This window comes from Pongo pygmaeus, chromosome 10 (genome assembly GCF_028885625.2).
Source record: "Pongo pygmaeus isolate AG05252 chromosome 10, NHGRI_mPonPyg2-v2.0_pri, whole genome shotgun sequence".
NCBI classification, from domain to species: Eukaryota; Metazoa; Chordata; class Mammalia; order Primates; family Hominidae; genus Pongo; species Pongo pygmaeus.
In genome coordinates this window covers 10,415,209-10,442,365 of record NC_072383.2, presented here as the reverse complement: position 1 = coordinate 10,442,365, position 27,157 = coordinate 10,415,209, and the positions used below count along the sequence as shown (strand labels likewise).

The window sequence follows — 27,157 nt, the reverse complement described above, 5'->3', positions numbered from 1 at the left end:
TTGTATTTTTAGTAGAGACTGGGTTTCGCCTTGTTGGCCAGGCTGATCTCGAACTGCTGACCTCAAGTGATCCATCTGCCTCAGCATCCCAAAGTGCTGGGATTATAGGAGTGAGCCACTGCGCCCAGCCAATATTGAGAATTTTAAAAAGCAATACAGTCAACATAATTTAGTTTTGGTAAGAAAAGATCAGAAATACTATGTATTTCTTTTAAAAGAATACCATACAATTTATCAACTACATTATGAGTAAAATAAAAAATTATTTGAAATGAGTACTGCATGAATAAATTACATTTTCTAAGGAATATATTTTTATGGTATATCTGAGGTTTCCATGACAAAACCAATATACCTGATATATGCCCGAACTTGACATCCTCGAAACCAGCTTTGGATTTTAACTGCTGCATCATTCTCCTTTTTTCTAAATGGATCTACAACACTAAAACAAAATGTTTAAAAAGCACTTCATTAGTAACTAATATAATTCTAAAGCAAGTCAACCTGTTAAACTTGGTTTTTAATTTCTTCCAAAATGATAATTATAAATTCAAATGTCATTTTAAATAACATTAAAGTATAAATAAATAAGGCATTTCAAAAATCATGAGCTATGTTTTGAAAATTAACCTTTCTCTGAGAAGCCATGTGCTTTCAACAGCTTTGCTTTTTTTATTTTGATAATCACCAATTTTACAACTAATTAATTTGCCAGTAATTTTTATTAGGGAGTAAGAAAGAAATGTGTTATTTTGACATTATTTTTAAAACATAATCATTTGAATTTACTGTTTAAATGCTACTACACATGTATCATGCAAGATGAAAATGCGCACATATTTCACTCATTCATCAGTTAAATGAGTTGCCTCTAAGTTAAATGAATCCATCACAGAATGCCTGTTCCATTAATAGCTAGAATTCTCAGAAAGTCTGTTTAATTAAAGGAGGCAGGGGGAGGGCCATAGGGCTTATATAGAGATAAGAAATTCAAGTCAGTGATCCAGATGTGAGACATGTACAATATAGGGAGAATTCACACAAATCAGTAAGATTACATAAAGTATAGATTAAGTGTAAAATAACTGTAAAAACCACACAAAAGAATATATAAATAGTTGCATTACCTGATAATGAACGGAAGGCACCATGGTAAGATTACTATATGATGCAATAAAATCTGCTGGAAATAATTAAGAGTGTAAGACCACTCTAGACAATTAGGAATAGAAGAAAGGAAAGATTCCTTATTGTTGTATATTTGTACTGTATGTAACAAATTACAAAAGAGGTTTGAGTAAGGCCCGCTCAGTGACTCACACCTGTAATCCCAGCACTGTGTGAGGCCAAGGTGGGCGGATCATCTGGGGTCGGGAATTCGAGACTAGCCTGGCCAACATGCTGAAACTCCGTTTCTACTAAAAATACAAAAACTAGCCAAGCGTGGTGGTGGGCTCCTGTAATCCCAGCTACTCGGGAGGCCGAGACAGAAGAATCGCTTGAACCTGGGAGGCAGAGGTTGCAGTGAGCTGAGATAGCGCCATTGCACTCCAGCCTGGGCAACAGAGCGAGACTCTGTCTCAAAATAAAAATAAAAAAATTAAAAAAAAAAAAAAAAAAAAAAAAAAAATTCAGACAGTATGATAAAGGTTAAACAAATTACAAATGCAATTGAGGTTAGCTCAGTAGAAGTATGTGGAGAATTCAGCATCATGGAAAATATTATTGATATAAATAGAAATTCCCCCTGAGGTCAGGAGTTCAAGACCAGTCTGGCCAACATGGTGAAACCCCATCTCTACTAAAAATACAAAAATTAGCCAGGCGTGGTGGTGCACATCTGTAATCCAAGCTACTCGAGAGGCTAAGGCAGGAGAATCACTTGAACCCAGGAGGCGGAGGTTGCAGTGAGCCGAGATCGTGCCACAGCACTCCAGACTGGGTGACAGAGCAAGACTCTATTTCAAAAAAAAAAAAAGAAAAAGAAAAAGAAAAAAGAACTAAGAAACATCTGCTGACTCTGCATTTAATGGGACTATGAAGGAAGACTTCAATGTGGTTCATTATTTGAATTCAGTCCAACAGATGTGAAATATCTAAACACAGCCAAAACAAATTAAAAAACCTCACATCAACAATCCTAAAAAACAAAAGTTATTTGCACATTATAGGAATGATTTGATAAATGACATGTTCTTTGATATTCCATTTAGTCAATAGTCTTACAGTATATAATTACAGAATAAAATAGCATATGCATTTTAATTTTATCCACAGAATAATACTCTATGCCAACATATATTACTATACACCACAGTGTAAATTCAAATTTTGTAGACATGTGGAAGAGTTTTCTCAGCTGGGTCACAAATCATGTTTCCTACACTATCTTGTGAAGCAATTGCTGTGTTGAAGCAAGAGGATAATTCTGAACTGTATAAGGGCCTGTTATACACACTTCATCTATATCATTTATTACATTGCATTATAACTGATGTTTATTAGTATTTCCACTGGACTGAGTTCCTTAAAAATGTAGTTTATATTCATAATTTTAATACCATGTAATTTTATGTTTACTAGTATATAATAAACATAAAATGTGTGTATATGGGATGAAAAAAAACCCCACAATTTCTACATTCACACTATAGTGACAACTTTGCACTTATATCTTTCCAGTCAGAGGTTTCTACACACACAGAACCAAGAAAGGAGGGAGCAATATACAATTAAGTAGGGCAACTTAATATAAATTCAACTTTAAATAAATCCTAGGGATATTATAAAATTTGCCCTCTCAGTGAAAATGCTATCATGAGATGAAATGCATTATATTTTAAAATATCATAATAACACTTCAAACAAAGAAACAAACAAATGCTTCTTTTTAAAGTAAATTGACCAGGTACAGTAGCTCACATCTGTAATCCCAACACATTAGGAGGCTGAGGCAGGAGGATCACTTTAGTCTGGAGCCCGAGGTTACAGTAAGCTGTGGTCATGCCACTGCACTTCAATCTGGGTGACAGGGTAAGACTTTTCCTCCGAAATAAAATAAAATAAATGTTTCTTAAGGGAAAGAAAACATGGAGAGAGAGAAACTGTAATAGGAAATAAAGTACACATTGAAAGCATGGCAAAACTTCCAAAAGTCCTTTGACTATCGTGGAAGTTGGCATGTTTAATTTAATCACACATCATGATCTGTATTTTGGCTCAATGAGGACAAGTACATGTACAGAAATTAATGATTAAATAATCAATATACATTAGTATGTACAGGTTTATTTATATAGCTAAATTCAAACAGAGAGTTAAAAATTACTGGAAAATTGAGCTAAAAATAAAACAGATTTTCATGTATTCATATACTGTCTTTCTGCAAGCTTATCTTTCTGAAATGGAATAAATCTTTCTTAGACTATTAGTTGTTCCAATTGCTAGCTAGGTGGAATTGAGTTTTTCTTGTTTTATTTCATTTATTTATTTATTTTTTGTTTTTGAGATGGAGTCTTGCTCTGTCACTCAGGCTGGAGTGCAGTGGCGCAATATTGGCTCACTGCAACCTCCACTTACCAGGTTCAAGTGATTCTCCTGCCGCAGCCTCCTGAGTAGCTGGGATTACAAGCAGGTGTCACCATGCCCTGCTAATTTTTGTATTTTTTGTAGAGGCGGAGTTTCACCATATTGGCCAGGCTGGTCTTGAACTCTTGACCTCATGTAATCTGCCCACCTTGGCCTCCCAAAGTGCTGGGATTACAGATGTAAGCCACCGCACCCAGCAGTAATTGAGCACATTAATTGATAATCCTCAGTGTCCTTATATGTAAAATGTAAAATGTACATAGTAACGTTATATATCTTGCTGCATTATGACAATAATTGTTTGAGCTGATGCATGCCAATGGTTTACACAAAGCCTGGCATATAGTAAACACCAATAAATGTTAACCATCAATATAGGTTATATTTAAATTAAATCAATACTGCATTACCACTCTACAGGAGGAGTAAGAGTATGATTTCTTCAATGAAGTTTTTTTTTGTTTGTTTTGGTTTTTTTGTTTGTTTGTTTGTTTTGTTTTTGAGATGGAGTTTCGCTCATGTTGCCCAGGCTGGAGTGCAGTGGAGTGATCTTGGCGCACTGCAACCACCGCCTCCCAGGTTCAAGTGATTCTCCTGCCTCAGGTTCCTGAGTAGCTGGGATTACAGGCGTCCACCACCACGCCGGGCTAATTTTTTGTATTTTTAGTAGAGATGAGGTTTCACCATTTTGGCCAGGCTGGTCTTGGACTCCTGACCTCAGGGGATCCACCCGCCTCCGCCTCTCAAAGTGCTGGGATTACAAGCATGAGCCACCGTGCCAGTCCCTGAAGTGTTAACAATAACTGAGTTTATTGGAAATGAAAACTTTTTCCATTGTTTCTGGCTTTATTTCTGGTTTCTAGAGCTTGATACCCCAGACACTGACTGAAATTGAGTGAATGAGTGTGTTGGTCACAAATGGTAGTTTGTGAGTCCTTGAGCCTGGTGGGTAGCGACTGATTTGATGACTGTTCTCCAGTTCCCTGTCCTGAAGGTGTTCCCTGAGCTCTGTTTAGGCGTTTGCTTGTCTTCCTCTCTTTCTCTTTTCTTTTATGTTCCAGTTTCAACAACAAAATCATAGGATATAGAGTTCTATGACGCAGACATTTTTTTCTAAATTCCCTTGCAAGGGGCTTCAGAACCACTTTACCAATCCTTTAAAAAATTGCCTGAGCGCTTGACCAACAACAAGTGACCTATTTGCCACTATTCTTGTACCATTTCAGAAAAAGAAACCGGAAGCCCACGAACTGCTCACCACTGAAACCACTAAACAACAGTTTCTAACCACATAGACAGGCAAGCTGTAGCAGTGAAGCCATTTGAAGCTCTCGCGTTTAGTCCCGCATACCTGCAGCAATTTATTAATTAGTTATATTTATTAGAAATAAACATGGAAACATTGTATTTTGAAATCAAACTATATTTGATCTTCTCTACTCTGGTTTCTAAAACCGCTACCAATGAGAATCCCTAATAAGATTACTATTTCACGTTATAACACCTTTATTTGCACACTTCTTATCTTAGTTCGATGGCTCATTCTGTAAAATTGTTATTAGACAGTTTTAAGCACTGATAAGGTAAATATCAATATCCAGATTTTTCACATTGTTCTATATCTTTCATTTTGGTTCTTTTTTTTTTTTTTTTTTTTGATGGAGTCTCACTCTGTCGCCCAGGCTGGAGTGCAGTGGCGTGACCTCGGCTCACTGCAACCTCCGCCTTCTGGGTTCAAGCGATTCTCCTGCCTCCGCCTCTTGAGTAGCTGGGATTACAGGCACCTGCCACCACACCTGGCTAATTTTTGTATTTTCAGTAGAGATGGGGTTTTGCCATGTTGGCCAGGCTGGTCTTGAATTCCTGACCTCAGGTGATCCACCTGCCTCGGCCTCCCAAAGTGCTGGGATTACAGGCGTGAGCCACTGCACCTGGCCTTCTGTTTTATTTTTTTAACTGAAAAATTATTTTATATATTTCAGGGATTTGATGTGATGTTTTGATATATGTACACATTGTAGAATGATTAAATCAAGCTAATTAACATATTCATCACCTCACATATTTTTTATGCAATGGATCTCAAAAGCTTATTCCCATTGCCTAAACTGGAATTTTGTACCATATGACCATCATCTCCCCATTCTCTTTCCCCCAGTCTCTAGTAACAACCTACTTCTAGAAGTTTGACTTTTTTAGATTCCAAATTTAAATGATATCTTGCAGTATTTGTCTTTCTGTGCTTGGCTTATTTCACTTAGCATAATGCTCCCCAGATTCATCCATATTGTCACAAGTAACAGAATTTACTTCTCTTTTAAGGGTGAATAGTATTTCACTGTGTATATATACCACATTTTAAAAATTCATTCCAATGAACACTTAGATTGCTTCCATATATTGGCTGTTGTAAATAATGCTGCAAAAGAAGACATGCAAATGGACAACAGGATATGAAAACATGCTCAACATCACTAACCATCAGGGAGATGCAAATTAAAACCACAATAAGTTATCACTTCACACCTATAGACTGGCTATTATCAAAACAACAGAAACAAAGATAATTATTAGTGAGGCTGTGGAGAAAAGGGAACACTTTACACATTGTGGTTGCAGTTGTGAAGTAGTATAACCTTTTGCAGAAGACAGTATGAAAGCTCCTCAAAAAACTAAAAATAGAATTACTATATGATCCCAGAAATCTCACTTCTGGGTATACATCCAAAAGAATTGAAATCAATACGTTGAAGATATATCTGCACTCCCATATCTTTCATTTATTTTTGAGTAAACTATCCACTATCCACCAGATGGTACAGTGGATAGTTGCTTTGGATATTTGAGGAGAGAAGGGATTGAAAATGTTTTCCTGTTTATGTCCAACCTGGAGGTTGATACAAGTGAAGATCGCTTTGTGTAATGTGTTTCGTTAATATTTGTTAATGATTTTGCTCATATCACTATGAAAAGAAAAATTATAAATGTATCCCACATTAGTAAAATGAAATCAGCATGACATTGACAATTCAAATGCCACTGTAAATATCATGGTCAACACTTCAGAAGACAAATCAAAATGGAGTGTTGAATGAGAAATTAAAATCAGCACATATATCCCATTTTTCTCGTATTGCTCTTGTTTGACTAGAAGCTGCAAGACAGTCACCCTTCTCTGAAAAAAAAAAAAAAAAAAAAAAAGCAGCAAGAACAGTAACAAAGAAATCCAGTCAATTATGGGAGAAGTTTCTCCAGTTCAACAAGAGGAATCAAATGACCTATAACAAAACAGCAACTCAGATTGTGATGTCATGAAAGCCTGCTTTCCAACACCAGAGGAAGAACTTTCAGATGCAAGCAGATTTCTGAGGAAATACTTACATACTGAGGGGTTTAGAGAACATCATGTCTGCAAAGTACTTTAGTAAATAGTACAAAAATATCAATTCTATATGTGAATGTGTGCATATACATGTATGCATATATGTATACACACACACATATAAACAAATATGCACATATACGCACATACTATCCAAGATCAGCCTTAACCTTCTCCTGATCTTGACTAAAATTTTAGACAAATTTCTTCCTAACTATAGTTCTCTGGCCTCCCTTTTCTTATAGTATTTACTTTAGAAAACTTGCAATTATAAATTATTTCTCAGCCCCTTTGAGGTGTAAATCTTTTCCAAACTCTTGCCAGTTTTACAACTCAGTAATGTCATTTTCAAGGACCTAGAAGCTTTCTCTTTGAAATGTAATCAAGAAAGATTACATAAAGCAAATGTAGCACATTAACATTTAAGAAATCTAAGTCAAGACTAGCTATCTACACATTCTTTGTGTCTTTCTCACAATTTTTTCTGTAAGTCTGAAATTATTTTTATTGTATGAAAGTAAAAAATTGCTCCTCTCCTGAGTTTATTCATTAATTAGAAAGCTGGTAAAGAAAAGAATCAAGTAGTTCTCCTGCAAACTCTTGTACAAACTGTAACAAAGAGTAACCTAATAATTGATGAGGTGAAGTCGCTATTTATGAAAGTACTTCAGCCAATAAATGAATAGGGAATGATTGAATTAAACTTACAACGTTTTGTGTCATGAATTAAGGGACCTAGTTAATGATCATCAGTTGCTGCTGACATTACATAAAAGAGACACTAGATAGTAAATGCCTCTGATGTACCTACACAACTCTTATTATGAAACAGTAGGGTTTTTTCCCCCTCATAAAATTATTCCAACTTGAATCTTATCAAGTATCTACCTTGCTATCAATACACAGGATATATAGAAAAAAGAAGATGTTGAACTACATACAGAGGTGCAATCAGCAAATCAAGGCTGTGGAAAACCCTAAAAGACAAATGACTCAATTCATGCAAGCAACAAAAACAATAGCAAAAACAAAGGTGAAAGATTTAACTAGTCACCATAGTGAATCCCTGTATAATTTACTTAAAAATGGGAAATATACAGACTTAAATGTACTTAAACGTATTTAAAAATCAGGGAAATGTACTGACCAATAAAATCACATGATGTCTGATATTTCACCGTGACTGGGGAGTGAGTCGATGCTTGTTGAAGCTGGGTGATGGACACGTGGTTGTTCACTCACTCACTCATGGTAGATACACACTCACCTTGATTGGGGAGTGAGTTGAAGCTGGGTGATGGCAGTTCATTAAGCTATTGTGTCTATATTACTTAATGTTTACATTTTTTCATAACAAAAATTCAAATAATATAAAAACTCTTGTCTCTACATTAGTCACTGGGTGCAGAGAACGTAATTGAAGATCTATTCTACTAATTTCATCATGGTCAGAATAAGATCATGGCATGAAGCTGAACAATGAAAGCAAAGAAAAAAAAAAGACATGTAGAAAGTAGAAATAAGGGCTGGGCACAGTGACTCAGCCTGTAATCCCAGCACTTTGGGAGGCCAAGGCAGGCAGATCGCTTGAGCTCAGGAGTTCAAGACCAGCCTGGACAACATGGTAAAACCCTGTCTCTACGAAAAATACAAAAATTAGCCCAGCGTGATGGTGTGCACCTGTGGTCCCAGCGATTTAGGGGGCTGAGGCAAGAAGGTAGCTTGAGGCTGCAGTGAGCCGAGATCATGCCACTGCACTCCAGCCTGGGTGACAAAGTAAGAACCTGTCTCCAAAAAAAAAAAAAAAAGAAAGAAAGTAGAAATGATTATCCCAGAACACCTTGACAGTCCACCTGTGGTAATTTTCTTCTAGAGCAGATTACTATGGTGAAACCAAGCAATAAAATTTAGCATTGGGCAAAATGTTTTAAGAAAGAGAAAAGGGCTGAGTGCAGTGGCTCACACCTGTAATCCCAACACTTTGGAAGGCTGAGGCGGGCAGATCACCTCAGGTCAGGAGTTCAAGTCCAGCCTGGCCAACATGGTGAAACCCCATCTCTACTAAAAATACAAAAATTAGCTGGGCATGATGGCAGGCACCTGTAATCCCAGCTACTTAGGAGGCTGAGGCAAGAGAATCACCTGAACCCAGGAAGTGGAGGTTACAGTGAACTGAGATCGTGCCACTGTACTCCAGCCTGAGCAACAGAGTAAGACTGTCTCAAAAATGAACGAATGAACAAAAGAAAGAGAGAGAGAAAAGAATAAAGAAAGAAAGAAAGAAAGAAAGAAAGAAAGAAAGAAAGAAAGAGGCACTCCAGCCTGGGCAACAGAGTGAGACTCTGTCTCAAAAATGAACGAATGAACAAAAGAAAGAGAGAGAGAAAAGAAGAAAGAAAGAAAGAAGAAAGAGAGCAAGAAAGACAGAAAGAAAAAGAGAGAGAAAGAAAGAAAAAGAAAGAAAGAAGGGAGGGAGGGAGGGAGGGAAGGAATGAAGGAAGGAAGGAAGGAAGGAAGGAAATGCTGGTGCCAAATTGGTATCATCTCGAGAGCAAGTCACACCTTTAGTCATACCTTTTGCCTGGACAGAAGAAGCAATTCTCCTCCATCTTTGTGGTACCTGAGCTTATTAGAACCCGTGCTCCTAGAGATTAATTATACAAGTTCGTTTGCTATATAATAGATTCTCTTACCTTGGAGATTTAATCTGTCCTTGATTCTTTTCCCCATCCTTGGCCACCGGCCCATTAGAAGCCTCAACTCACGATACTGTATAAATATTTTCTCATCTTTTTTGTTAAATTAAGCTAAAACAGTTAAGTGACCACATACAACAAAAGATAAAGGAAAAGTCTTTGGTGAAAGTTATCCCCTCAGTCTGGATTTTTAGGATTCTTGAGCTTTTTGAACATCTTAATAACAATAAGGTAAGCACCCAAGACTCCCTTCCAAGGTTTTGAAGGCCCTAGTAGCTGGACGAACTGGAAAAATCCAGGGCCCAGATACCATAAATATGATCTTCAACCTACCCATTGTTATCTTTGGTTAGGTCAGATTCACACAACTCTAAGTGAAAGCATCATTATAATCATGTTCTGGATAAAAAAAATCTCATAAATTTAGACCCAAATGGGCTGGCTTTGTCTCATCTCACCAACTAAATTTCAACACATCATTTTGTTTGTTGAACTAAAATATGCTAGGCTGTTTTGGACAGGATGTTTCTGGTTCTGTGATATGTTCTCCACATATAATAACTCATTAGGTCAGTGAATGTACTTTTTAAAAATATGACTCTGATTATCTCTTTCTTAATAGTCATATTTATTAAATTTCATTCTCATTGAGATTCAAATTAAATTATCTGCTAAGAATAAGTTCTAAGAATGTGGACTCTTTCTACCTGTTTTTCAATTTATATCTAGAAAAACTTTAAAGGGGAAGTTCCTTCTAGAGAGGTATGGTTATTTAACAAATATTATGTGTGTGTCTGCTAGCCTAGTGCCTGACACATATTTGTAAAGTAGTGAAATTATTCAGTGAATGAAAAAGGGCCGGATGCAGTGGCTCACACTTGTAATCCCAGCACTTCGGGAGGCCGAGGCAGGCAGATCACCTGAGGTCAGGAGTTCAAGACCAGCCTGACCAACATGGAGAAACCCCATCTCTACTAAAAATACAAAATTAGCTGGGTGTGGTGGTGCATGCCTGTAATCTCAGTTACTCAGGAAGCTGAGGCGGGAGAATCACTTGAACCCAGGAGGCAGAGGTTGCAGTGAGCTGAGATCACGCCATTGCACTCCAGCCTAGGCAACAAAGAGCAAAACTCCATCTCAAAAAAAAAAAAAAGAAAAGAAAAAGAAAAGAAAAAAGAAAAACAGACATGTTCTCTGGCCTCATGGAAACTATATTCTAATAAAATAAATTATAAAATTTAAGTTAAAATGCAAACTCAAAATAATACAAGTTCCAATATGTGTTGTAAATGAAACAAAAAAAGTGTTTGAAATTGACAGCAACAGTGGAGGGGCCCTAGAAACTTTAACTGGATGATCAGAGATTGTAATATTCATGAGGATTTTTCTTGGACCTTTTGCCGGACTCCCAGCAGGAGTGCCCCATCTCCTCAGCCCACCATGCTCCGCCCCTTGAGGGAGGTAGCACATAAGCAAGTGAGTATGGGATCTGGCCAGCCACTCCAAGCACCGATACAGGAGCAAGCTCCATGCAAAGCCCATGTCCAGACCAGGCATGTCGCCTTGAGGGGAACATGGTGGCATCCACCAAAGCCCCAGAGGGGGTGTGAGTGTGCTAATTAGCTCTTTTAGTTCCACCATCCACAGCCCGATAAATGGCTGTGTGTTAACAGCTCAGCTGGCCACTGACCCTGTAGCTGCCAGTGGAGTGGCTGCCCTCCACTTGCAAGGGCAAAGTGCCAGTGTGACAGCCTCCACCTGCACTTAGTGGGTCCCAAGCTTTTGTCCAGTGCCCAAGAAGAATGAGGTCACACTTGACAATTGAAGAATGGTAAGAGCAGAGAATTTTATTGAGCGATGAAAACAGTTCTCAGTGGAGAGGGGAGCTGGAGAGGGTACAGGAAAAGCAGATCATCTTTCCCTGAAGTCAAGCTGTCTCCTCCCCGAAGTCAGGCTGTCTCCCCTCCACCTACATGGGCCTTTATAGGAACAGGATGGGGGCAGTGTAGGCCATAGGTAGTATTGGAAAAAGCAACATTCAATTGGTTAAAAGGCATTATTCAGAAAGAACCAATCAGAAGAGAGCCATCAAATGGAATGGAAGTTCTCACTCTGGTCTGTAGGTTTCAGGCTGTTTTTGACTTGAAGGTAAGGTTTCCCCAGGGACCCATCCCTGTCTGTCTAGGATTTCTCTGCCTCCTGCCTCTATTAATATTTAAGTTATGACAAAGTTTGAGAAGGAGCTGCCTATACAGAGCTAAGAGAGGAGCAGTTCAGTGGAAGACACCAGATATGTGCACAGCCCTGACTGAGACAGAAAGAATTTAATGCCATTCAAGAAACTAATAAAAGGCCAGTGTGGTTTGTGATTAATTAGTGAGCGGGCAATTGACATGTGACACTGGAGGATGGGGAGATAAACAGAGGACTGCTTGCATGCACAACCTCTAGTAAATTGGAACATTATAAACAGTATTACTTAGATGTATATTCTGTGGCAACAGAGTTCTATTATTATCATTCTATTTGCCTGTTTTCCTCCTAAGACAATACCAATCTAACTTCTAATCTTTTTTTATCCTCAGAAGAAACTTAATCTCCCAAATAAACAAGGAATGTTTGAGAAAAGATGTTCCAGAAATGCTGACTTCCTTTTCCTTTTCCTGCCTCACCCTCCTCTATCCACTTTTCCTTTAGACAGTGTGTTGCTCTGTCACCCTAGCTGGAGTGCAGTGGTGCAATCTCAGCTCACTACAACCTCCACCCCCCGGGTTCAAGCAATTCCCCTGCAACAACCTCCCAAGAAGCTGAGACTGCAAGCATGCTCCACTACACCCAGCTAATTTTTGTATTTTTGGTAGAGACAGGGTTTCACCATGTTGCCCTGTCTGGTCTCGAACTCCTGGCCTCAAGTAATCTGCCCACTTTGGCATCCCAAAGTTCTGGGATTGCAGGTGTAAGCCACCACACCCAGCCCACTGTTACCTTTTGGAACAGAAGAAATGTATCTATTTGTCTAAAACAGAAATGTTATTATTTCATCTAAATGCTGAAAGAGACACCAGAGTCAACAAAAATGTGCAATGCATCTTCCTCCTTTCGGGGAAGATTTAAAAAGAAAAATCGACAATGAACAAGCTTACTTCTTATTTTTCTCTATTGTTAAAATTCTGTGGTTTTGTTTACAAAACGGTGACACTATTATTAATAACAGATTGATTGAAAAGGAAAATAATTGCAGCCAGTGAGGATTAAGGCTGCAGTGTTATTAAGTGGATCTGGCCTGCCACCTAGTGGCCATAAGTACAATGACCACACTCGTTTTGGAAATGAAGCCTCCCTGAACTGTGAAGGAGTAGGAGGCAAGAATTAGAGGTGGGAGCTGCCTTGCAAACTAGCTTAGCAATGTCTTTCAGTCAGATCAAAATAGAAGACAGATGACAGAAGACAGGTGGCTTATTTTATTAAAGATGTACAAAGAAGCCTTATGCTATAACCTCCACTCGTACGTAGCATGATATAGTTCGGCTTTGTGTCCCCACCCAAATCTCATCTTGAATTATAATCCCATAATCCCCACATGGAATGGAAGGGACCCGTAGGGGCAGTTTCCCCCATGCTGTTCTCCTGACAGTAAGTGAGTTCTCACGAGATCTGATAGGTTTATAGCAATCCGGCATTTCCTCTCCTGGCACTCATTTTCTCTCCTGCCGGCCTGTGAAGAATGCAACTTCTGCCATGATTGTAAGCTTCCTGAGGCCTCCCCAGCCACGTGGAACTATGATTCAATTAAACCTCTTTTCTTTTTAAATTATCCAGTCTTGAATATTCCTTCATAGCAGTGTGAAAATAGACTAATACAGTAAATTGGTATTGAGGAAGTGAGGCACTGCTATAAGGATACCTGGAAATGTAGAAGGGAAGTGACTTTGCAACTGGGTAGCAGGCAGAGGTTGGAACAGTTTGGAGGGTTCAGAAGAAGACAAGAAGATGTGGCAAAGTTTGGAACTTCTGAGAGACTTGTTGAATGGTTTTGACCAAAATGCTGATAGTGATATGGACAATGAAGTCCAGGCTGAGGTGGCCTCAGATGGAGATGAGGAACTTGTTGGGAACTGGAGCAAAGGTCACTCTTGCTATGATTTAGTAAAGAGACTGCTGGTGTTTTGCCCCTGCCATAGAGATCTGTGGAACTTTGAACTTGAGAGACATGATTTAGGGTATCTAGCAGAAGAAATTTCTAAGCAGCAAACTGTTCAAAAGGAAGTAGAGCATAAAAGTTTGGAAAATTTGCAACCTGAACATGCAATAAAAAAGAAAAACCCATTTTCTGGAGAGAAATTCAAGCCAGCTGCAGAAATTTGCATAAGTAACAAGGAAACAAATGTTAATCACCAAGACAATGGGGAAAGTCTTCAGGGCATGTCAGATACCTTCACAGCAGCCACTCCCATCACAGACCTGGAGGCCTAGGAGGGAAAAATGGTTTCATGAGCTGGGTCTAGGGCCCCCCCTGTTCTGTGCACCCTTGGGACATTATGCCCTGAATCCCAGCTGCTTAAACTCCAGGTGTGGCTAAAAAGGGCCAAGGTAAATTTCAGGCCATTGCTTCCGAGGCTGCAAGCCCCAAGCCTTGTTGGCTTCTATGTGGTCTTGAACCTGTGGGTGCACAGAAGTCAAGAATTGAGGTTTGGGAACCTCCACCTAAATTTCAGAGGATGTATGGAAATGCCTGAATGTCCAGGCAGAAGTTTGCTGCAGGGGTGGAGCCCTCATGAATAACCTCTGCTAGGGCAGTGCGGAAGGGAAATGTGGTTGGAAGCCGCCACACAGAGTCCCCACTGGGGCACTGCCTAGTACAGCTGTGAGAAGAGAGCCACCATTCTCTAAACCCCAGAATGGTGATCCACTGACAGTTTGCAACATGTGCTTGGGAAAGCTGCAGGCACTAAACACAGCCGGGAGTGGGGCTGTACCCTGCAAAGCCACAGGGGCAGAGATTCCCAAGGCCATGGGAGCCCACCTCTTGCATCAGCCTGAACTGGATGTGAGACATGGAGTCAAAGGAAAACATTTTGTAACTTTAAGATTTAATGACTGCCCTGTTGGATTTTGGACTTGCATGGGGCTTGTAGCACATTCATTTTGGCCAATTTATCCCATTTGGATTGGGTATATTTACCCAATGCCTGTACCCTCATTGTATCTAAGAAGTAACTAACTTGCTTTTGATTTTACAGGCTCATAGGCAGAAGAGACTTGCCTTGTCTCAGATGAGACTTTGGACTTGGACTTTTGGGTTAATGCTGGAATGAGTTAAGATTTGGGGGACTGTTGGGAGGGCATGATTGTATTTTGAAATGTGAGAACATGAGATTTGGGAGTGGACAGGAGGGGAATGATATGGTTTGGCTTTCTGTCCCCATCCAAATCTCATCTTGAATTGTAATCCAGTAATCCCCATATGTCATGGGAGGGACCCAGTGGGAGGTAATTGAATCATGGGGGTGGTTTCTCCCATGCTGTTCTTGTGATAGTGAGTGAGTTCTCATGAGATCTGATGGTTTTATAAGTGTCTCGCATTTTCCCTGCTGGCACTCATTCTGTTTCCTGCTGCTCTGTGAAGAATACACCTTCTGTTATGATTGTAAGTTTCCTGAGGCCTCCCCAGCCATGCAGAACTATGAGCCAATTAAACCCCTTTTCTTTATAAATTACCCAGTCTTGGGTATTTCTTCATAGCAGCATGAGAATAGACTAATATATAATGAAATCTGGCTGGGTGCAGTGACTCATGCCTGTAATCCCAGCACTTTGGGAGGTCAAAGTGGGCAGATCACCTGAGGTCAGGATTTCAAGACCAGCCTGGTCAACATGGTAAAACCTTGTCTCTATTAAAAATACAAAAATTAGTCAGGCATGGTGGCAGGCACCTGTAATCCTGGCTACTCGGGAGACTGAGGCAGGAAAATCTCTTGAACCTGGGAGGTGGAGGTTGCAGTGAACCAACGTTTTGCCACTGCACTCCAGCCTGTGTGACAGAGTGAGACTCCATCTTAAAACAACAACAAAAAAAGAAATCTAATTTATCAATTAAGATTATCTTAGGCTGGGCGCGGTGGCTCGCGCCTGTAATCCCAGCACTTTGGGAGGCCGAGGCGGGTGGATCACAAGGTCAGGAGATCGAGACCATCCTGGCTAACACAGTGAAACCCTGTCTCTACTAAAAATACAAAAAAAATTAGCTGGGTGTAGTGGCGGGCGCCTATAGTCCCAGCTACTCGGGAGGCTGAGGCAGGAGAATGGCATGAACCCGGGAGGCAGAGCTTGCAGTGAGCCGAGATCGTGCCACTGTATTCCAGCCTGGGTGACTCAGTGAGACTCCATGTCAAAAAAAAAAAAAAAAAAAGATTATCTTAATTTCTGCAGCACTGCAAACATTGATGGAGAAAGAAATATGGATCTGGCAAGAATTACATTCTTCTTTTCTTTTTTTTGAGATGGAGTCTCACTCTGTCGCCCAGGCAAGAGTGCAGTGGCGTGATCTCAGCTCACTGCAACCTCCGCCTCCTGGGTTCAAGCAATTCTCTGCCTCAGCCTCCCGAGTAGCTGGGATTACAGGCACCCACTACCACACCTGGCTAATTTGTGTATTTTTAGTAGAGATGGGGTTTCACCATCTTGGCCAGGCTGGTCTTGAACTCCTGGCCTCATGATCCACCCACCTCGGCCTCCCAAAGTGCTGGGATTACAGGTGTAGCCACCGCGCTCAGCCTACTTATTTTATTTAAAAGTAAAATAAGGCAAATTCAGAAGAGGAGCTCTGTATTAGTGAAGATTCTCCAGAGAAATAGAACCAATTTTATACATGGCCATGTGTCACTTAAGGATGGGGAAATGTTCTGAGAAATGTGTTATTGGGGGCTTCATCATTGTGTGAACATCACAGAGTGTATTTACACAAACCTAGATGATGTAGCTACTACACACCTAGGCTATACGGTATAGCCTATTGCTCCTAAGCTACACACCCATTCAGCACATTACTGGAGTGAACAGCACAGGCAATTGGAACACAATGGTAAGTATTTGTGTATCTAAACATATCTAAACATAGAAGAGGTACAGTAAAAACATGGTGTTATAATCTTATGGAATAACCACCATGTATACAGGCTGTCATTGACTGAAATATCTATATATAGCACATGACTATATATAAATGCATATAAAGACTATATGTATATAAATATCTACATATAAATAAAGAGAGAGATTTATTATTCTTATAGAAATTGGCTCATGGCTTATGGAGGCTGAGAAACCTCACCATCGGTCTGCAAGCAGGAGAACCAGGAAAGTCAGTGGTATAATTCAATCCAAGTTTAAAGGCCTGAGACCAGGAGCTGTGAATGTCCCAGCTCATGGACAGAAAGAGGGATTCTCTACCCTCTAACTTTTGTTCGATGGGGGCCCTCAATGATTGAGTGACACCTGCCTACACTGGTGGGAGAGGATCTTCTTTACTAGGTCTACTGATTCAAATGCTAACCACTTTTGGAAACACCCTTACAGAAACAGCCACAGGTAATGTTTCGTTACCTATCTGGGCATCCCTTTAGCTCAGTCAAGTTGACACATAAACTTAACCATCACAAGCTGCTATTTCCAGAACTGTTCCCAACGTGTTGTTAAACAAAGAGCACCCAGTTGAGTTGACCACAACCCTGGCTATACATACATATCACTTAAGAGGCTTGTAAAAAGTAAAGATGCCATGAATTTTACATTATGTGAATTTTACCTCAATAAAAAGGAGCCTATGGCATAGGGAGGTGGTGGTGGAGGGAAAAATTAAAAAAAAAAGTACGGATGCCAAACCCTCCTGGTGTCCTCCCCAAGAGTGATGCAGAAGTGCGGCTCTGCTATCAGACGTTTTTGGGAGCTCACCACTGATGGTCATGTGCAGCCAGGGTTGGAAAGCACTGCAGAGCTTGATTTTGTTCAGCAGGATGGATAGGGATTTTAATTGAATGTAGCAAAAAAGACCCAGGGTTATTGTTTTTTGTTTTTTGATTTTTTTCAAGAATAAACAAACAAAACTCCCAACATTACAGCGGTCATAAGCAGATTGTAAGAAACCAATATTATCCAACTTCAAAAAATAATAATTAAAAGATTAAAAGAGGTCGGACGCAGTGGCTCACACCTGTAATCCCAGCACTTTAGGAGGCCGAGGTGGGTGGAGTTCGAGGCTGGTAGTTCGAGACCAGCCTGGTCAACATGGTGAAGCCCCATCTCTACTAAAAATACAAAAATTAGCCAGGCATGGTGGCAGGCGCCTGTAATCCCGGCTACTGGGGAGGCTGAGGCAGGAGAAACGCTTGAACCCAGGAGGCAGAGGTTGCAGTGAGCTGACATTGTGCCACTGCGCTCCAGCCTGGGTGACAGAGTGAGACTCCATCTAAAAAAAAAAAAAAAAAAAAAAAAACCAGCCTGGCCAATATGGCAAAACCATCTCTTCTAATAATACAAAAATTAGCCAGGTATGGTGACACACGTGCCTGTAATTCCAGCTACTAGGAAGGCTGAGGCACAAGAATCACTTGAACCCCAGAGGCGGAGGTTGCAGTGAGCCAATATTGTGCCACTGCACTCCAGCTTGGGCGACAGAGTGAAACTGTGTCTCAGAAAATACACACATACATACATACATACATACATACATACATACATACATAAAATTTTAAAAACTCAAAGGATCATTTTTTAACTTTTCCTTGGATAGGCCCCAATAAATCTGTTCTACAAAAAAAATACCCAAATCATGGTCCCCAGGTCTTCATTCCTTGTTAGGCCTAGATATGTTGGATTGTAGACTTATTTTTATACTGATTGTTAATTTCTCTCATTCATAACACTTTATCTAGTAATCTCAAGATTCCATTTGCATAGATAAAACTGTGTTTAAAATGCTGTTTTCTGTGCAGTAAGTCCTCACTTAACATCAATAGATTCTTGGTAACTATGACTTTAGGCAAAATAACATGTAATGAAACTAATTTGATCATAGGCTAATTGATATAAACAAGAGTTACTTTCCCACAGCATGTTTCTGGTCAGAAAAGACCCAGCCATTTCTTTCTCTTTTTTTTTTTTTTTTTTTTTTTTTGAGACAGGGTCTCACTCTGTTGCTCAGGCTGGAGTGCAGTGGCATGATCTCGGCTCACTGCAACCTCTGCCTCCCAAGTCCAAGCGATTCTCCTGCCTCAGCCTCCCAAGTAGCTGGGATTACAGGCGCCCACCACCATGCCTGGCTAATTTTTGTGTTTTTAGTAGAGATGGGATTTCACCATGTTGGCCAGGCTGGTCTCGAACTCCTGACCTCAGGTGACCCACACGCCTCAGCCTCCCAAAGTGCTGGGATTACAGGCGTGAGCCACAGCACCCGGCCAAGACCGAAACACTTCTAATATTTAACACTTAAATAAATGTGAGTTATACATACATTTAAGAAAGATTAATAAAAACAAGATAATTGTTTACCCAATTTATGGTGAATTAGTGAGTGACACTGGTCCTAGTAGTGGCAGTGGGTTAAATCAAGGAGTAAATGTTTGGCCAGGTGCAGTGGCTCACGCCTGTAATCCCAGCACTTTGGGAGGCCGAGGCGGGCAGATCACGAGATCAGGAGATCGAGACCATCCTGGCTAACACGGTGAAACCCCGTCTCTACTAAAAATAGAAAAAATTAGCCGGGCGTGGTGGCGGGCGCCTGTAGTCCCAGCTACTCGGGAGGCTGAGGCAGGAGAATGGCGAGAACCCGGAAGGCGGAGCTTGCAGTGAGCCGAGATCGCACCACTGCACTCCAGCCTGGGCAACAGAGCGAGACTCCATCTCAAAAAAAAAAAAAAAAAAAAGGAGTAAATGTTTGCAAAGTGAAAATTGTCAGGAGCACTTTCTCCCACCACGGAGTTCAACAAGCAATAAAAAATATGGTGAGCTCTTGGAGCACTTTAAGACCACATCATTTATTGTCCGGTATTTGTATGATTAGCATATACTTTACAAATTTTTATTTATTTTACAATCATTGTATTCATTCATTCATTCATTTTCCAACTCACTTATTCCAGCTCAGAGTCCTGGGTGGTCAAGGCTCTTCTCAGCAACTCAGGGTGTATGTAAGGTGGGAACTAGTCCTGGCCTGGACGCCATTCCATCACTGAGCACACTTACGCACCCACATACACTTAGACTGGGACCATGTAGGCACGCCAGTTCACCAAATGTGCATAACTTTGAGATGTGGGGGGAGGCGCACACAGACTGGGAAGAATGTGCAGACTCCACACAGACAGGAACCCTCCCAGGATGCAATTTTTTTTTCTCAACAGCATAACAAGACCTTAAATGAAATGATATTATTCGAGAACCTGCTGTAACTGTATGTTAGTCACCGTTTTAGAGCCATGGAACATGTTCTTCTGGAGATAAATGACAAACCTTTAAATATATAACTCTAGGTGTGTCAGATAGTAGTAAGTGTTACGGAAAGAAGTGAAGCAAGTAGCCGGGTGCGGTGGCTCACGCCTGTAATCCCAGCACTTTGGGAGGCTGAGGCGGGTGGTTCACGAGGTCAGGGGTTTGAGAACAGACTGACCAACATGGTGAAACCCTGTCTCTACTAAAAATACAAAAATTAGCTGGGCGTTGTGGCAGATGCCTATAATCCCAGCTACTTGGGAGGCTGAGGCAGGAGAATCGCTTGAACCCGGGAGGCGGCGGTTGCAGTGAGCCTAGACTGCACCATTGCACTCCAACCTGGGTGACAGAGCAAGACTCCATCTCAAAAAAAAAAAAAAAAAAGATATCAGCTAGGCGTGGTGGCTCACTCCTGTAATCCCAACATTCTGGGAGGCCAAGGCAGGAAGGTCACTTGAGGCCAGGAGTTCGAGACCAGCCTGGCAAACATGGTGAAACCCCATCTCTACTAAAAATACAAAAATTAGCTGGGCGTGGGAGTACGCCTGCAATCCCAACTACTGAAGAGGCTGAGGGAGGAGAATTGCTTGAACCCGGCAGGTGGAGGTTGCAGTGAGCCGAGATTGCACCACTGCACTCTAGCCTGGGTGACAGTGATATTCTGTCTCAAGAAAACAAACCACCAGAAAAAAAAAAAAAAAGCAATGTCAAGATACATACACAGAAAGCAGAATTAACTCGTTTATATCAATTAGCCTATGAGATAAAAGGTTCCTAGTTGCTTGGTTAAACAATTAATGCTTAATGTTTCAACAAGAAGAGTCTAGATTAAGTTGAAAAGCTGAGGTGGATAAGTTCTAAAAGTTAATAAGTAAATCTCTTTTCTTAGTACTTGTATTCATATGCTTATTTTTATTCATTCCTTCATTTAATAATCATTAGCTCCTCATCGCTTGGTGACTACTGGGGACACAGAGACAAATAAGATGTGGTCCAGTCCTTGTGGAACCTAAAATACAATCTGGCAAGTGATATATGTTGAAAACAAAATAAACAATAGAAAAAAAAGCAAAATAGAATGTATGGATGACTTAACAGAAGTATGGTAATATAGGATACAGTGGCTGCACAAAGAATTATGTTGCTGAGTTTTCTAAGATAGTGTTGGAGGAGATGTTAGGGACCAGTTCACAGAAGAGTGCCCATTATGCTTTTCTTCCATAATAATACAATTTTGAGCCAGAAGGATGTCTGTCTTCTTTAAGACATAGTTTGTCTGTCTTCTCGACCTCTTCTCCCATCTGACCACAGTGGGCAGAAATGCTGCCTTTGACCTTAAGGATGAGGGCCACACCTAAATACGAAGGAGTGGATGATAGGAGCAGTCTGGGTTTCAGGAAGAGAATCCTCATAATGAAACCTAGGCTTTGACATGAGAGCAAAATAAACTACTATCTTGTGTTAGCCAGTGTTGTTTTAGTTTTTCTCGTCGCTTGTAGTTGTACCTAAGCCTCACACAGGTGTTCCTGGAGTGAGTTCATTGGGCAGATGGCAGAAGGAAGAATATTCCAGATAGAGACCAATCAATATACAGAGAAAGCCTGCAGTGTAAAATAGCCTGTGTGTCAACAGCAAGCAGAAGCAACTCAGAGAACAGGGGAACGTGACAAAGAGAAACTGAAACAGTCTATAGCTTCAATATTTTCTCCTGGCACACCCCCACATGGAATCATTAAGATGTCCTAATTGGTTTTGACCATGGAGAGGACCGAGGCCTGAGATTTGCAATTATCTGGATTTGAATCTTGCTACATAGGTCAACATTAGTCAGCTACCAAATCTTGGAAAAACTAAACCTTCTTCCCTCCTATTGCAGCCAAATTAAATTAAAATATTCACCTAGAGTTTATTTTCAAAGATTATATTGAGAGGTGACAGGGTGCTGGCAGTCCTCACAGCCCTCGCTCCCTCTCAGCGCCTCCTCTGCCTGGGCTCCCACTTTAGCGGCACTTGAGGGGCCCTTCAGCCCGCGGCTGCACTGTGGGAGCCCCTTTCTGGGCTGGCCAAGGCCGGAGCTGACTCCCTCAGCTTGCAGGGAGGTGTGAGGGGGAGAGGCGCGAGCGGGAACCGAGGCTGGGAGCCGCGCTTGCGGGCCAGCTGGAGTTCCGGGTGGGCGTGGCTTTGGCGGGCCCCACACGGAGCAGCCGGCCGGCCCTGCCGCCCGGGCAATGAGGGGCTTAGCACCCCGGCCAGCGGCTGCGGAGGGTGTACTGGGTCCCCCAGCAGTGCCAGCCCACCGGCGCTGCGCTCGATTTCTCACTGGGCCTTAGCTGCCTTCCTGCGGGCAGGGCTCGGGACCTGCAGCCCGCCATGCCTGAGCCTCCCACCCCGTGGGCTCCTGTGCCGCCAGAGCCTCCCCGATGAGCGCCACCCCCTGCTCCACGGCACCCAGTGCCATCGACCACCCAAGGGCTGAGGAGTGCGGGTGCATGGCGCGGAACTGGCAGGCAGCTCCACCTGCAGCCCCGGTGCGGGATCCACTGGGTGAAGCCAGCTGGGCTCCTGAGTCTGGTGGGGACGTGGAGAACCTTTATGTTCTAGCTCAGGGATTGTAAATGCACCAATCAGCACCCTGTGTCTAGCTCAGGGTTTGTGAATTCACCAATGGACACTCTGTATCTAGCTACTCTGGTGGGACCTTGGAAAACCTTTGTGTGGACACTCTGTATCTAGCTAATCTGGTGGGGACAAGGAGAACCTTTGTGTCTAGCTCAGGGATTGTAAAGGCACAAATCAGCGCCCTGTCAAAACAGACCACTCCGCTCTACCAATCAGCAGGATGTGGGTGGGGCCAGACAAGAGAATAAAAGCAGGCTGCCCGAGCCAGCAGTGGCAACCCACTGGGGTCCCCTTCCACACTGCGGAAGGCTTGTTCTTTTGCTCTTTGCAATAAATCTTGCTGCTGCTCACTCTTTGGGTCCACACTGCCTTTATGAGCTGTAACACTCACTGCAAAGGTCTGCAGCTTCACTCCTGAGCCAGCGAGACCACGAACCCACCAGAAGGAAGAAACTCCGAACACATCTGAACATCAGAAGGAACAAACTCCGAACACATCTGAACATCAGAAGGAACAAACTCCGGACATCTCGCTTTTAAGAACTGTAACACTCACCGCAACGGTCCGCGGCTTCATTCTCAAAGTCAGTGAGACCAAGAACCCACCAATTCCGGACACAATATGTCTAGCACAATGATTTATATATAATAATTCGCCAATACAGGTTTGTCCTCTTTCCCTGCTTTCCTACTTTAAATTCTCTTCTGGCTTACTTGTGGGTATTTCTGAAGTGTAGGTCTCTGAGGGATGTGCCATTTGGGGATTGTAAAGTTGACTAAAAGACAGGAAAGAAAAAAAGACATATAATTTGCCATTCCATAACTAACTGTTCCCCCACACTGACTGAACTCAGGAGGGAGAAATGCTTCTGCCCAGGATCTCTGGATTGCAGAGAATATCTGATCTAATCCTCTTTGGAAGGCAGAAACCCTGTTCATTCTGCTCCAGGTGATATAAAAACTAATAGATGGGAGTTGGTTATATTTGTTGATGTGTGTACAGCATAGTTGTCTGGACATTTTGTGATTATTTTGCCAAAAATATAAAAATAAGCTTAAAATGATGTATGATATTAATTCCAGCCTAAGAGGGCTGGAAGAAAAATGATGTACTCTGTCCCACATCTAGGTTTTACCTGCTGCTGTGGAAAAGGAGGCCCACAGTAATCATCTTTGAGGATACACAGCAGCTACTGCTACCAAGAAGAAAATCAGTCCAAGGCTGGGCGCGGTAGCTCACGCCTGTAATCCCAGCACTTTGGGAGGCCAAGGCGGGCGGATCACTTGAGGCCAGGAGCTCAAGACCATCCTGACCAACATGGTGAAACGCCAGCTCTACTAAAGATATAAAAATTAGACAGGAATGGTGGTGAATGTCTGTAATCCCAGCTACTTGGGAGGTTGAGGCAGGAGAATCACTTGAATCTGGGAGTTGGAGGTTGCCGTGAGCTGAGATCACACCACTGAACTCCAGCCTGGGCAATAAAGACTCTGTGTCCAAAAAAAAAAAAAGAAAAGAAAAGAAAAGAAAATCAGTCCTAAGGAGAGTCTAACAGAAAGGAAGAGACCCCCTCAGTGTCAGAGCTGTCTTTTGAGCTATCCAGTTCAGCATATTCTGCTTTGTTTTCCTTGATCCATGCCACATACTGCATTTGCTATGACCAATAAATAAAAAAGAGAAAGAATCAGAAAGATTTCTGCCAGCTAGCCTAAGTTATTGCCTTTTTTTTCGTGAGACGGAGTTTTGCTCTTGTTGCCCAGGCTGGAGTGCAATGGCACGATCTCCACTCACTGCAATCTCTGCCTCCCCAGTTCAAGCGATTCTCCTGCCTCAGCCTACCAAGTAGCTGGGATTACAGGCGCCAACCACCATGCCCGGCTAATTTTTCTATTTTTAGTAGAGATGGGTTTTTACCATGTTGGCCAGGCTGATATCGAACTCCTGACCTCAGGTGATTCATCCACCTCAGCCTCCCAAAGTGCTGGGATTACAGGCGTGAGCCACTGCGCCTGGCCAGTTATTGCCATTTCAGTTTCAAGTAAAATGAATCTTAACATGTAAGAATGCTGTTTAATGGTTTGCAAAGGATTTACTTAGTATTTGCAACAATGCATGATGTAATTGTCTTATCTACTTGACAAACAAATGCAGAATTTTTTTTCTTTTTTTTTTGAGGTGGAGTCTCGCTTCGTTGCCCAGGCTGGAGTGCAGTGGCACAATCTTGGCTTGCTGCAACCTCCGCCTCCCAGGTTCAAGCGGTTCTCCTTCCTCAGCCTCCCGAGTAGCTGGGACTACAGGCGTGCACCACTGCACCCGGTTAATTTCTGTATTTTTAGTAGAGACGGGGTTTCACCATGTTGGCCAGTCTGGTCTTGAACTCCTAACCTCAGGTGATCCGACTGCCTCAGCCTCCCAAAGTGCTGGGATTACAAGCATGAGCCACTGCACCCAGCCTGGAAATGCAAATTTCATTTGTACAGATGACAGACTAGCCCACGTCCTAGCTCTAGTCAAGCAGCAGAGCTGGGATTCAAGTTGTTTCCTGCCTCCAGCACATCTTTCTAGTAAGCTCCAAGGGTTTCCCAAAGTTCCTTGACTGGCCTGTTTGTAACATGTCTTTCTGGATAATTTAAGTTGCCTAGTGGTTCAGTCCTATCAGAAACTACTATTTCAATATTTTTGAATGCCAACCATATGCCATTCACTGTTCTGACCAATTTTTGTATATCACTACACAAAGTTTCTGCCTTCCTGCATCTCAGGATCTAGAGAGAGAAGACATAATAAACTAGAAAATTATGTTACATGATCACTACGAAGCAAAAAAGACAAAGATCAAGGTTGAGAGTGACTAGGAGAAAGGAAAGTGGGGGGAAGGTGTTGGAATATTAGAGATGTTCAGAGTTGGTCTCCTTGACATAGTATCTAAGACTTGAAGGAGGTTAGGAACTAGCCAATTTTAGCACGTAAAATATGGCTTATTGTTACTTTTATTCTTTGAATACCATGTGCATATTGCTTAAAGAAGCAATAAAGCCATCATCATTCTTTTACTGAATGGTATGAAGCAACTTTGAGCCTACCAAAAGTATAAAAATAGAAAACATGTTTCAGCTTCTCACCCAAAAGTTCAGGATCACTTTATTCAAGTTTGAGGAGCTAAGTACTTCTAAACAGAAGTCCTAAGGGTCTTAAATACACTGCTTTTGAAAACAGAACTATTGAAATAGATGGCCCCACACTGATGAAAACACACCAGGAGAATGACTTGTCTTTTGTTAGTCACTGTTGAAAACATGCACACACCTGCACAATGGCATAGTGAAATGTCATTTGACTACTTCTAAGGGTGATTACTTCCTGTTATTTCAAACTCTGAAAATAATCCAGCCATGGGTACATGTACTTAAGAAGTGCCCATAACTGGGAGGAAAAAAAAAAGGGAAAAGAAAATGAGGCAGGGCCCTACACAGGGTAACTAAGCTGAGATCATCAGTCACAGCTTTTGGAACAGGGATTCTAGTATTTGTGTGTGTGGACTTGTTGTTGTTGAGCTAGTTATCAAAGGTAAACAAAAGGGTGGGCCACTGGGCAGCGGGCATAGGCGAGGAGGGAATTCTCCATTACTCAGACAGCCTGGACTCAGAACCACCAATGGCAAAATGGACTTGTTTCTGAAATATTTGGTAGTTTCATGCAGCTAAAAATAACTAAAGTTAAATAAATGCTTGTAGCTTGTTTAAATCTGGCAAAGTAAAAAGAAACCACAGCTAGAAATAGTTAATTACAAATTTTGTATAAGAATATGAATTTATCAACCAATTCATTTTCCAAAATGACTGAATTTTTCATTATTACAGCTGACTTGATGCTGTACCCATGGGCAGGTGGATATGCATGGCCCCCCTCCACACACCACTTCAAAATTACATCACACCTGTTCTATCTGATGGTACCAGTACCAATAGAATGCAGAATTGTAAGCTTAATAAGTGTAACATTCTCAAGGCAACTGTAACTGGCAAGATTTGTGTCCAAAGGGCCACTGCAGTGACCAGGGGACTGCACTGCACCACTCTGAGGGGGCTCTATTCATATTATATAGTGATGAGGCAGTGCACGAGGCAGTGATCTTGTCCGCCTGGTTACTACTGTACATTAATCATAATTTGCTTTGTTCTTTTGTGATCTTAACTTCTGATTGCACAACACAGTAAAAAAGTTTAACAATGCTTTGAAAGCACAATGCTTTGAAAGAGGAAAACAAGTCAGGGTTGGGGGAAAAATCAAGAAAAGCAGAATAGACTGCCATTCACAAGTAGAATGATTTGTCTAGTCTCCCTCCACCTGACAGGGTAAGACCCATACTGAGGAGCACTAAAC

At 41.5% G+C, this 27,157-nt stretch overlaps 1 protein-coding gene across 6 annotated transcripts in view; it reads left to right on the top strand.

The window, feature by feature from the left end:
• The window catches only part of LOC129010084 (uncharacterized), a 54,519-nt gene extending 33,324 nt beyond the window's left edge, over positions 1-21,195 (top strand). For 2 of the 6 annotated variants that reach the window (XR_008492922.1, XR_008492925.1), the window contains exon 6: positions 21,097-21,195. Coding sequence is in view for 1 of the 6 variants with exons in the window: in XM_054443823.1 (XP_054299798.1) it covers positions 4,818-4,855 (38 nt within the window). In the remaining 5 variants the exon portion in view is untranslated. Of the gene's footprint in view, positions 1-4,817; positions 5,054-21,096 lie in introns of those variants that run through there. The other 4 variants (XR_008492921.1, XR_008492923.1, XR_008492924.1 and 1 more) reach the window with 2 other exon arrangements.
• Positions 21,196-27,157: the final 5,962 nt, after the last annotated feature.